Genomic DNA, 13,086 nt, shown 5'->3' on the forward strand with positions numbered 1-13,086 from the left:
TGGATCTCGTCCACGTAATTGAGGAAGTGTCTCCTGATGTGCCTGGGAGGTGGCTCAGGCTCGGGCAGGTGTCTGCATGGGTGAGGCCTACGGTGACACCCAAGCAGAAACTGCTTGCCGAGCATTTTGTTATGCTCCTTAACCGGGAGCATGTGCGCCTCGTCGTGCAAGTGTTGGATAGGGGACATCAGGAGACATCCTGTCGCGGTCCTGATGGCAGTATTCTGGCAGGTCTGAAGCTTCGTCCACTGCGTATCACTGGTTCCAGGCGACCAGACAGGCGCGGCATAGTTCAGAACCGGTCGGCCTATTGCTTTGAAAGTCGACAGCAACATTTCTTTGTCTTTGCCCCAAGTGCTGCCGGCAAGCGACTTGAGAACCTTGTTGCGATTCAGTACTCTCGTTGCAATAGCGGTTGTGTGCGCCGAGAAGGAGAGCAAGCTGTCAAAGGTGACTCCCAAAATTCTGGGGTTGTTTATCGTCGGTATTGGGGTGTCGTCGACGTGTACCTGAAGTGGCAGCTTGACCTCCTTTGCCCAGGTGGCAAAAAGGGTCGCCGTGGATTTAGTGGGAGAAAGTTTTAAGTTTCTCGCAGTGAAGAAGCGAGAAAGGCGGGCGAGGTAGTCGTTTACTTTTGAGCATAGGCCATCAATGTCATTGCCCGACGCCATTATCGTGCAGTCGCCGGCATATGAGACCAGTGAGACTCCCTCTGGTGGCTGGGGGAGTTTCGAAATATAGAAATTAAAAAGCAAGGGTGAAAGGACACCACCCTGCGGTACTCCTTGCTCTTTTTTCTCTGTTTTGAGGTTTGGTCTCGAAATACTACCGACGAGTGACAACCACTCAGGTAGTTCGCGGTCCACCTCTTCAGCCCTGGCGGGAGTGTCGACTGTAAAATGTCGTCTAGTAGCGTGGCGTGGCTGACTGTGTCGAAAGCCTTTTGTAGGTCCAACGCTACTAGGACAGTCCTCTCGCAGGGGCGGTTTTGGTTTAGTCCGCGGTTTACCTGGGTGTTTATGACGGTGAGTGCCGTGGTGGTACTGTGCACTCTACGGAAACCATGCTGGTGTGGGGCTGGAGTCAGGTGTTGTGTGAGGAGTGGGAGTAGAAGGGCTTCAAGTGTCTTCACTACTGGGGAAAGGAGAGTTATCGGACGATAAGACTCCCCTTGGTTGGCGGGTTTCCCAGGCTTCAGCAGTGGGACCACTCTCCCTAATTTCCACTTATCAGGAATAATGAGAGTGACCATGGACAGGTTGAAGACCTTTGTGAGATATTCTACTCCCAGTGGACCCAGCTTTTTCAGCATCAGCATGTTTAGTCCGTCGGGGCCAATGGCTTTTGAAGGTTTCATGTGTTTGATGGCCCCCTGAACCTCGTCGCTGGTGAAAGTAAGCGGTGCACTGTTGTAGGGCAGTTTGTGGCACAACGTTTGGATCTGTCGACCGGAGGATGCAATATAAATTGCCGGCTAATATAGCTCGCGCATCTTTTCGGGTCCGACGAAGTACGACCGTTGAAGGTGATATCCACCTTGTCGTTGTGCTTCGTCGGGTTCGACAGGGACCTTACGTTGACCAGAGCTTGCTCACACCAGAGGTGAAGTTACAGGACTTCAGATGCTCTACCCATTTGGTCCGCTTATGTTGGGTGACCAGTTGCCGGATCTCCAAATTGAGATCCTTTATGCGAGGATCCCAGGGATCGGCCTGGCGTAGGCGGTCACGCTCGTTTGCCATAACGGCTGCTTCGGCTGGAAAATTGGGACGTAATTCCCGGATCCGTCCAGCAGGTATGAAGCGAGCCGCGGCGGCTGTAATCGCCTTGCGGAATGCGCGTTCGCCTGCGCGCACATCGGTGGGAGTGGGTAGGGATGCGAAGATGTTCTCAGTAAATTCCGCGAATCTGGTCCAATCAGCTTTGTTGAAGTTGATGTATGACCGGTGATCCGCGGAAACAAAGTCGGCGGGTCTCTCGATCGAGATGATAATGGGCAAGTGGTCTGATGCAAGCGATAGCATAGGTCGCTAGGTTATGCTATTTATCAGTCCAGCGCTAGCAATTGTTATATCAGGCGAGCTGCTACAATTGCCCACTACCCTAGTGGGGGCGTCGTCGTTTACAGTGCTGAACGTCGAATCGTCTATCTGCTCTGCCAATAGCTGTCCCCTACGATCATTTGGCAGGCTTGAATGCCAAAGATCGTGATGCGCGTTAAAGTCACCTACTACCAATCGGTTTTCTCCCCTGATGAGCGCACCAATATCGGGGAGATATCCTGCCGGGCAGCAGGTGACAGGGGGTATGTAAATATTGTAAATTTCGAGCTCGGCATCGCCTGACCGGACAGCTATACCTTGACGTTCTAAGGTGCTGTCCCTGCGGTCGATGCCTTCATCAATAAGACGATACTGCACTGAATGGTGTACTATGAACGCTAGGCCACCACCGTTGTCTCGCTCGCGGTCCTTTCGGTGCACATTGTAGCCGTCCCTGGTAATCAGGGGGGAGCTAGCGTGCAGTTTTGTCTCCTGGACCGCAGCTATCTTGATTCCGAACCGACTCATGAAGTCGACTATCTCGTCAATCTTGCTCGTGAGTCCGTTGCAGTTCAGTTGCAGAAGCTTAAAGCTTCGCGGGAGTGTCGTCGTAATTCGGGGGGTGAGGGATGCGTGATGTTGTCTGCGTTGGTCCTGCTGTGCGTTCCGCAAAATGGGGAGTGGCCTGATGTTGTCAGATGGCCGCGCCACGGGGGGCGGTTGCGGGTGCAGAGCTCTGCAGCAGGGGGCAACGTAGTCGCGTGTCCACTCACTGGTGGTGTGCAGGCCGGAGCACCTCCGAAAGTGACACCAGCCACTGCAAGAATTGCATTGGACAGTTGTCAGGTTCCGAGGTACTGGGGTAGGAGCAGGAGGGTTGTGGGTTGGAGAGGGAGTCGTATTGCTCTTGGGGGCTCCTGACCGTTGAGGTGTTGTTAGTGGCGGCAGTGTGATGTGCTGGCACTGAGGGCAGTGTAGCCGTGGAGGCGGTGACCGCCTGTGAGCGGGAGCAACACGTGGCCACATACCTTGTGGACCACTCCCTGTGACTCTTAAGGCCTGAGCAGGTCTTAAGATGGCACCACCCGTTGCACTGGTTACACCTAACCGAGGTGGAGTTCGGGTGGAGCCGTTTGTGGCAAATGCAGCAGTAGAATACTTCAGGTCCGGGGTTGGGTTCGACGCCAGCCCGGAAGAGAAGTATTTGGAGCAAACTGGCTGCAATGAGTTGCTCCTGTGACGATAGATTTAGGGTAAAATACGGTACACTAGACAGGGCTAGTATACTGGGGCGGCAGCCCTTGGTCGGGAATAAAAACCCGAGTCATTCCGATAACGTAGAACCGGCTGCCATGGGAGTGGGGGTGTCTTTTTGTCTTTAAGTTTCTTTATATAATATTTGATTTCTTCTTTTGTAGTGTTTTGTATTGCGTGGTCTGCTTTTTCAATTGTGTTTGGCAGGTCAATGTTTTTATTTTCCATGTATTTGTAAATATTGTTTTAAAGTGGTCAGCTAATGTTTCAGCTTTCTCTTTGCTTGTTCTTGCTCATGTGTTGGAATTTGTTTTTATTGGAGGCTTCTGTATAGTTGTTTTAGTGAGTTTTTTAGTTGCTTTCCATAGGGAGTAGTTGGTAGCTGTAGTTGTTTTGAGGCTGCTAAGGTACTTCTTCAGCTGATTGCCATTATGTTCTTGGAGAATTTTTTTGAGTTCATTTGATGATTTGTTTAGTTTCGTTTTATCGGCTGAGTGTTTGGAGCGTTGCCAGTCTTTTCTGAGTTTGCGTTTTTGTTTGATTTGGTCTAAAATAAAAGCAGGAATTTTCTTTGTTGTTAAAGTGTCTAATATTGGTGTCCATTGTGTTACTGCTTTTATTATGTTATCATTTAAGTATACGATTAGATTGTATTTTCCAAGTTCGATGTTCACTCAGCAATGAACTGCGTGAAACTATTGGGTTGGGGAATAAGTTCGTAGGGTTTTTACAGAAGACTTTAGGTTAGGTTAGGTTGACCTGGCTGGCTGAAAGCCATCACATAGACCTGTTGGTCCTTAGTGGTACCAGATGGAGTTTGACTATTATGTTTCCTTTCATTAGGCTTCTTGTAATAAGCATGCGTTCTTTGCGAATCCAAGTAAGCTCTGTAGCTCTTACTCCAAGAGACATTCTGACCTCTCATATTGTAGAGCTCCTAACATTTCATTCGGGTTCTAGCTAATGCAGGCCAAGGACCTATAAGGTGTTCTACAGTTTCCCTTTCTTCTAGTTCATTTCAAAATCTGCAGCTATCATTCTTTGTAATTCCCACCTTGTATGCGTGTGCCGCTAACAAATTGTGGCCGGTCAGTATGCCTACGAAAGTTCTGCTTTCCTTTCTAGACAGGGCTAGAGCGAATCTGGCGTATATATCTGCATTCTCTGTACATATGATTTTCGCGGTTTTGCAAGTGGCTAGATTGTTCTATCTTTTGCCTATCCGTAATTTAATGTCCACAGCGATGTCACTGTATACCGTATTTAAAGGTTTCAGTATGTCGTTTTCGGGGCTTTTGGCAATTTCATCTACAATTTCGTTTCCTGCAATGCCCTTATTTCCGTATACCCAATAGATGTGTAACCGTCTCTCTGCGGCTACTTCCTCTATGACTTTCCTGGTCCGAAGAACGTATTCAGAGGAAATTTCATATGAGTTTATTGTCTTTATTGTTGCTTGACTGTCAACATATAACTTTGTCATTTATCAACCGATCGTCTTTAACATACATTTTTTCGATACGTCAATTCAGTACAATTTCAACTGAGATCGTCAACATGCCGTTCATCAACGACCAAGACGTTCCAATAAACTTGTTGAAGCAGTGGGGGGAGCGTTACCCAGGAGCCAACAGTGTCGTATCGTCGTCGCGCTCAGCATTTTGGCGTCAGTGAAACCACAATGCGGCGCATTTTAAAGGACGATTTCAATTTGTTTCCGTTTAAATCCAGTGAATAAACAAAATTGCCGCATTTGGGGATCTGATAATTCACACGAAATCCATGAAACGCCATTGCATGACCGGAAAGTAACTGTCCGGGCTGGCATTTGCGCCAAAACCATCATTTGGCCATATTTTTGCCGTGACAACGAAACCGGCCAAGGAAACCAATATCGATGGATGTTGGCTCATTATGTCTTCCCGCAAATGCGTGATAAAGGTTTAGACGGTTACTGATTTCAAGAAGATGGTGCGCCATGCCACACTGCGAATGCAACAATTGAATTTCTGTAACGAAAATTCCTGAACGTCTAGTATCAAAAAGAGGCGACATTGACTGGGCCCCCAGATCACCTGACTTAACCCCCTCGGACTTCTTTTTGTGGGGTTATCTGAAAAGTAAGGCTTACGCCAACAAGCCACAGACTATTGACCAGCTTAAGGCAAACATTTGTGCCGAAATCGACGCTATAAACCCCGAAATGCTTGATAAGGTGATGAAAAACGCAGAAAAAAGATCGTAGTTCGAGATTGTTAATACAGGTGACCACTTGATTGATATTGTATTCAAAAAATAGTTTTAATAAATTGTAAATAACCAAACCAAGTAAAAATACCTCACTTATAAAAACCAGTTTTTTTTTTTCAAAGTTATCCAATGTTTTCATACCGCTTTTATGTCGGTGGCGCACCCTGTATATTTTATTGGAATTACTCGATGTCTTTTCTGTGCTATTTCTGCAGCCTTTCCTACCGCAAAGAATTCTACTTGAAAAATACTGGAGTAGTCAGGGAGCTTAATTGGCCTTTTGATGTCTAGCACTGCGCAATAAATCCCTGCACCTACTCAGTCCATCATCCTCGAGCCGTCATTAAATATATTAAGCTCTTCTTCTATTGTTGTTCGGAATCTCTTCACCCAATTGTATTTCGGAGTCATGTAATCCATATTGGTCCGATAACTCATACCTATTGAGCTACATATGTTCGAATATTTTACAGGTAAATTCACCCTTTGCGTTAAGTCTTGCTGCTAGACCTTCTCCCGCAATGTCAATCGGTGGTTGTTTCAATTGCCCCTGTAGTGCAAAGTGCACTAAGACATTAAATACTTTCCATAAGTGTTTTGTGTGTCGTTTTTCTTAATGCAGTTCACCAAACTAGAGCACCGTAGAGTAATATTGGCTTTAATACAGCTGAGTAGTACCAAAACATTATTGAAGAAGATAGACCCCATGTAACTCCCAGCATTCTTTTACATGCATATAATGCGTTTCTAGCATTTTTCTTCCTCTCCGATATATTGTGCTTCCATGATAGTTTGCTATCTAAAATTATTCCAAGGTACTTTGCGTGGTCTTTAAGAGTCAGTTATAAGCCGTTAAGCTTCGGGGGTGCCGATTCGAGATCTTGTACCTTCTAGTAAAAAGTATCATATCCGCGTTTATCCCCAAGTCGGTCTGAGTTAACCCTTGATGCACTGTTGCGAGTGTAATATTCATTATGTCGCTCACGGTATCTAAGTATTTGCCCATCACTACCATGGCTAAGTCATCTGCATATGCTATTAGTTTAGATGCCGTGCCTTCAATTTTCGTTAATAACTCATTAGCTGTGAGTAACCAGAGAAGTGATGATAGAACGCCGTCTTGTGGCGTACCTTCACATGCTGGTTTAGTGAGTTTAACTGCGTTCCATTCCGCACGTATCAGTCTATAACCCAAAAGGTTCTTTATCCATGAATAAACAGCGAGTTATGTATTTGTTGTATCTAGGCCCCTTAAAGTGTGTCGATTGTTGAATGCATCACTAATGTTTAGAAATACTCCTAAAGCGTATTCCTTGTACTCTAGAGCTTTCTCTATAACTAACACTTGTGAGTGTAACGCAGTCTCTGTGGATCTGCCTTTATATACGTGTTGTGCCTTAGACATAAAGTTTGACATTATATTTTCTCTAAAGGGGGTGTCAAGCGTTTTCAGAAGGAATAAGGTCAAACTGATGAGCCTATATTCCTTTGAGAGTGGGGGCTGCTTTTACCTTCTTTCGGTAGCTTGCTTATCTCCAGAGTATTGTCAGATATTTAAACCTCAGGCATCCTGTGTATATCGTCTTTATCCATAGTAGCAACAGATTGCCCTGGCGATTTAAATGGGTCAAAAGTGCTTGTTGCCCATTTTGTTTTTGGGTTGAAATAATGCCTTTCGGAATGTTTACTACGTTGTTTCTTACATGCTCCTGACCTAACTAGTCTATGTATCCTAAACAATGCTTATTGACTATATCTTGTAGTGATTCTTCACAACTCTCAGTCTAGTCTACGTTGGATTTACTTATTAAGTAGGGCGTATTCGGGTGTTTTGATAACAGTTTCCTGAGCCTAGCCACTTCGTTTGTGATTTATATACTGCACGGAAGTCTTTCCATGACTATCTCTTGGCTCTACGCACCTCTTTCTTCGTCGTAAATCATTATATTCTTCCCACCAGGATTCATTATCGGCTACTCGAGCCAGCTTATAGAATTCTATTCTTCTCTTCTTAATTGGCGCGATAACCGCTTACGCGATTTTGGCCGAGCTTAACAAAGCGCGCCAGTCGTTTCTTTCTCGTGCTAACCGGCGCCAGTTGGACACACCAAGTGAAGCCAAGTCCTTCTCCACCTGATCTTTCCAACGCAGAGGAGGCCTTCCTCTTCCTCTGCTACCACCAGCTGGTACCGCATCGAATACTTTCAAAGCCGGAGCGTTTGTATCCATTCGGACGACATGACCCAGCCAACGAAGCCGCTGGATCTTTATTCGCTGCGCTATGTCTATGTCGCCGTAAAGCTCATACAGCTCATCGTTCCATCGTCTGCGATATTCGCCGTTGCCAACGTGCAAAGGTCCAAAAATCTTACGCAGAATCTTTCTCTCGAACACTCCAAGCGTCGCTTCATCGGATGTTGTCATCGTCCACGCTTCTGCGCCATACGTTAGGACGGGCATGATGAGAGTCTTGTAGAGTGTTAGTTTTGTTCGTCGAGAGAGGACTTTACTGCTCAGTTGCCTACTTAGTCCAAAGTAGCACTTGTTGGCAAGAGAGATTCTACGTTGGATTTCAAGGCTGACATTGTTATCGGTGTTAATGCTGGTTCCTAAATAAACGAAGTCTTTTACAACCTCGAAATTATAACTGTCTACAGTGACGTGAGTGCCGATACGCGAGTGCGCCGACTGTTTGTTTGAAGACAGGAGGTACTTCGTTTTGTCCTCGTTCACCACCAAACCCATTCGCTTTGCCTCTTTATCCAGTTTGGAGAAGGCAGAACTAACAGCGCGGTTGTTAAGGCCGATGATATCAATATCATCGGCATACGCCAACAATTGTACGCTCTTATAAAATATTGTGCCTGAGCGATTAAGTTCTGCGGCTCGTACGATGCTCTCCAACATCAGGTTAAAGAAGTCACACGACAGCGAGTCACCCTGTCTGAAACCTCGTTTGGTATCAAACGGCTCGGAGAGGTCCTTCCCAATTCTGACGGCGCTGCTGGTGTTGAGCAACGTCATCTTACATAGCCGTATTAGTTTTGCGGGGATACCAAATTCAGACATAGCGGCATACAGGTAACTCCTTTCCGTACTGTCGAATGCAGCTTTGAAGTCGACGAAAAGATGGTGTGTGTCGATTCTCCTTTCATGGGTCTTTTCCAAGATTTGGCGTATTGTGAATATTTGGTCGATGGTAGACTTTCCAGGTCTGAAGCCACACTGATAAGGTCCAATCAGTTGGTTGACGGTGGGCTTCAGCCTTTCACACAATACGCTCGCTAGAACCTTATAGGCGATATTTAGAAGACTAATCCCGCGGTAATTGGCACAAATTGCAGGATCGCCCTTCTTATGGATTGGGCAGAGCACACTTAAATTCCAATCGGCAGGCATGCTTTCATCCGACCATATTTTGCATAGGAGCTGATGCATGCACCTTACCAGCTCCTCGCCGCCATATTTGAATAGCTCAGCCGGCAGTCCGTCGGCGCCCGCGGCTTTGTTGTTCTTTAGCCGTGATATTGCTATTCTCACCTCGTCATGGTCGGGTAACGGAACGATAATTCCGTCGTCAACGATTGGGGTATCGGGATCTTCACTTTCTCTATGACATGCGCAGCTGTCACTGTTTAACAGGTTCGAGAAGTGTTCCCTCCATAATTTAAGATTGCTCTGTACGTCAGTCACCAGATCACCGTCTTTGTTCTTACAGGAAAACGCCCCGGTCTTAAAACCTTCTGTAAGCCGCCGAACTTTCTGATAGAATTCTATTACGGTGCGTCTTTTTGATCCCAGCTACTTTTTCCACAAAAGTGGCTTGGTATGCTTTATTAAGTGCCCTTCTAACACTCTCTTCCGGTTTAACACATGAGCTGAACCCGCGAGGTCTGAACTGGTTTTGCAATAGCACTTTCCTAAACAGATCGCAGTTTGTGTTTCTAAGATTTCTAAAATTAAAAAAACATTCAATTTCAATTTAAAATAACATTCTCGCCCTCTTTAGTATGGCTTTGTGGTCGGAGAAAGATGGTGTTTTTAATACTCTCCAATCTTCCACCATCGTATAGTTATCCGTAAAGAGAGTTAAGTCTAGAACATTTTTGGAGATGGGTCCAATAAATATTGGTTCCTCATCTCAGTTTGCTACTTCTAAGCTAGTTTGTAAAATAAAGTTAAGTAGGTACTCACCTCTAATGTTTATGTCGGAGCTCCACCAGAGAGTCTGATGAGAGTTAGCATCGGAGCCTACAACTAGCTTTCTTTGCTCGGCTTTCTTAACCAGCCTGCGAAGCTCATCTGGCGGTGCTTCCCTCTCGTGTGACATATAACAGGATCCAAGAAGTAGTATTACATTCCTGCAGCTCCGAATAGCCGCCACTGTCAGGTCATCTGTGGAAAGATTGGTATTCAAGTAAGAACATACACTTTTCTTAACGAGTATTACTGCTCTTACACTGTTCGTAGCGTTGGGGAAGTATTTATTGTAGTTTGGTGAGTCCAGTCCAGATACCATGTTTCTTGGACTAGAGCCACGTTGCAAATTTTGAAGGAGCTCAATTGAGGCTTTCTTGCTTTTGTGAAGGTTAATTTGAAGGACCTTCAGCATCAGGCTTTGGTTCCTGCCTGTCTTCAATGCCGAGATTCTTCTCCATCTCGACAATTTTGAGCGTGTTTTTGATTTAATCCGTTGGGTTGCGTTTTTTGAGACGAAGGAACACGCTTCCAATGCGCCACGTACAAAATTTCCTCCGCCGTTTTATTTATCTGGAGAATATAGTTCTGGCTTTCGTTTGCATTCGCTGATTTAGCCACTTTCATCCCCTTCCAGTCGTCGGTAGGTACATCTTTATTCTGCATTTGTAGCAGACGCAGTGCATGCTCCGGGCTTACCGTGCGCAGTATAAACACCTTCGCCTTTGGTATCGATGGTACTGAGCTGCAATCCACTATTTCAAATGCGTCACCTTCCCATAGGCCTTGAAGCTTATTCACAACTTCCATAACCCATGTGAGAGACCTGTCGTCCTTGCACTTTATGATTTTGACGCCGCTGAACCATCCTGATCCATCGAATGTAGGCGAAGAGAGCTTCCAACAGCTTAATTTCCACGGCTCCTGCGACATTTGCCCCAGCGGGCTACCACGATCAACAAGTGCCGCACTGAAGTGCTTTCTCGCAATCTCATTGGCCGCCGCCGCTTTTTTGGACGTTGTCGGCTTTTCGTCGTCCTTTTTGCTGTGTGTCACGTTTGGCTTTGCAGCAATGTTCTTGCACTTTTTTCTTGTGGTGTGCATCCAGAGAGCGAAGTTAAGCTTCTTTCTCGTTTGTATTCTTGCTTGCAATACTTTTCAGGTCCGAGTCTACCAGGTCCCGTAGCTTGCATATCGTTGCCTGGCCTTAGGTAGGCGCCGTTAATATAGCCGATCTGGTAAACCGCCGGGCTGCATATTAAATAGTTGGCACTTTAGGCTTCATCCGGAGGATGAATCTATGTAAGGTAACCTCCAAATAAGTCCCACTTCTGTTCAGTGTAAGTTTACTACTTTGCGGCTATATAAATATGCTTTAGTGCACTTTTTATTACTTGGAGAGCCACATACGTAAAGGAATATATTAATTTAATATTTATATACCACGCGAGAACAAACACTAATGGCGTCGATACTTTCCTCAGTATCGAAATGTCCGGGACAGAACAGGGGGAACGAGGGGCGCCTTTTATATGTCGGGATTAGAGAACAAAAACAAATATTAATCAGCGAAAATCACTTTATTGTTTTTCAAAATATTCTCCATGAAGATCTATATACTTTTGCATGCGTTTGAACCAATTGTCGAAGCACTTTTGCCACTCTGAATAAGGTACCTCCAAAACATGCATTCTGAATGCCGCAACCGCTTCTTCAGGTGTCGAAAAACGTTGACCTCTCAGTTTGTTTTTTACGTACGGGAATAAAAAGAAGTCATTCGGTGCCAAGTCAGGACTATACGGAGGATGACCCATTAATTCGATGTTTTGGGTGCTCAAAAATGCAGTTGTTTGAGCCGATGTGGGAGAGTTCGCATTGTCCTGGTGAAGAGTGATCCGTCTTTGGCGATTGGTTTTCCTAATTTCTTGGAAGACAACTGGCAAACAAATGGTTGTGTACCACTCAGAATTTACTGTTCTGCGTTGTTCTAGTGGTACGGTTGCGACATGCCCAGTTTTTCCGAAAAAACAGGCGACCATTTGCTTGGAAGTGCTTCGTGCGCGAACAACTTTTGTTGGATTTGGCTCATCTTGAAACACCCATACAGTCGACTGCTGTTTACTTTCGGGCTCAAACGCATAAATCCATGATTCATCACCTGTCACGATGTCATAGACGTGTTTCGAAGCCCCGCGATCGTATTTTTTGAGCATTTCCTTCGACCAATCGACACGACCCTTTTTTGGACCGATTGACAACTTGTATGGGATCCAACGCGAACAAATTTTTTTGACAGTCAAATGTTTATGCAATATTGAATGTATACTGGTCCCACTAATGCCTAAGATTGTCTCAATCTCACGATAGGTCACATGACGATCTTGCAATATCAGTTCGCGCACAGCATCAATGGTTTTCGGAACAACAACTGATTTTGGACGACCTTCACGAAATTCGTCTTGGAGTGAACTACGACCACGATTGAATTCACCATACCATCGATAAACACTGGTCCTTGATGGAGCTTCATCGCCAAAAAAATGAATTAAGTTCATCCATGCAATGTTGCTGAGTTAATCCACGTCGAAAGTTGTAAAAAATAATCGCTCGAAAATGTTCACGACTTAATTCCATTTTTGGACCGAGATGAATCTTTTAAGTTACTGTAAACAACACAAATAGCGCTGGTATTTCAAAACCTTCTGAGTACGTAAGACCCAAAAAATGACAAACTTTGCAATACAGCTGTCAGTTGCCATATTGCAACACCAGGGTTGCCAAATCCCGACATATAAAAGGCACCCCTCGTTAGCTACTTGTTGCTATTTTAAGCATCTTACTGTGCGCGCCTACGCACCCGTATCGCACAGCAGTTGCGGCTGTCGAGCAATTAGAAGACATATTGATTTACGTATTTACATACATATATACGGAGCCGCGACTACTCGACATGACAAAAATTGAAGATTCACCAAATATTGGTAAATAATTCTTATAAGAAAGTGAAGTGAGTGCGCTGTGTTTTTGTTGTGTTCTAGAACACAACGCTTACTGCGGCGTTTGCGTCTACCAAGGTAAATATATATGTAGGTATGTATGAACGTGCATGTATGTAGTTACATATGAAAGCAATTATTTTGTAGTAAGTTGAGAAGGCAAGTAGGTACATCCAACACTTGTTTTACACGGTAGATACGTTCCTTAGAAAAGCGTGCAAACAAACATCGTGTAAAAGAAACCATGTAAAAAAATACATGCGACATTTAGTAAATTTGGGGATATGTTCCACAACTTTAAAAAATCGCGTAAGATGAAAAGACTTTAAATATTTTCCTAAAAAACC

General features: G+C 45.1%; 1 protein-coding gene across 2 annotated transcripts; it reads right to left on the reverse strand.

Moving 5' to 3' along the window:
• Positions 1–9,629: 9,629 nt before the first annotated feature.
• LOC128869377 (histone-lysine N-methyltransferase SETMAR-like) lies at positions 9,630–12,657 on the reverse strand. 2 transcript variants are annotated; one of them, XM_054111919.1, is made up of 2 exons: positions 10,006–12,657; positions 9,630–9,941 (listed from the first exon to the last, which is right to left on the reverse strand). In XM_054111919.1, the coding sequence occupies exon 1, from the start codon at positions 12,296–12,298 to the stop codon at positions 11,324–11,326; it is 975 nt and encodes a 324-aa protein (XP_053967894.1). In that variant the 5' UTR covers positions 12,299–12,657; the 3' UTR covers positions 9,630–9,941; positions 10,006–11,323. Both variants share the same exon structure in this region, with proteins under 2 accessions (XP_053967894.1, XP_053967895.1).
• Between the last annotated feature and the right edge of the window lie 429 nt (positions 12,658–13,086).

Source organism: Anastrepha ludens, chromosome X, assembly GCF_028408465.1.
Source record: "Anastrepha ludens isolate Willacy chromosome X, idAnaLude1.1, whole genome shotgun sequence".
In the NCBI taxonomy this organism is placed as follows: domain Eukaryota; kingdom Metazoa; phylum Arthropoda; class Insecta; order Diptera; family Tephritidae; genus Anastrepha; species Anastrepha ludens.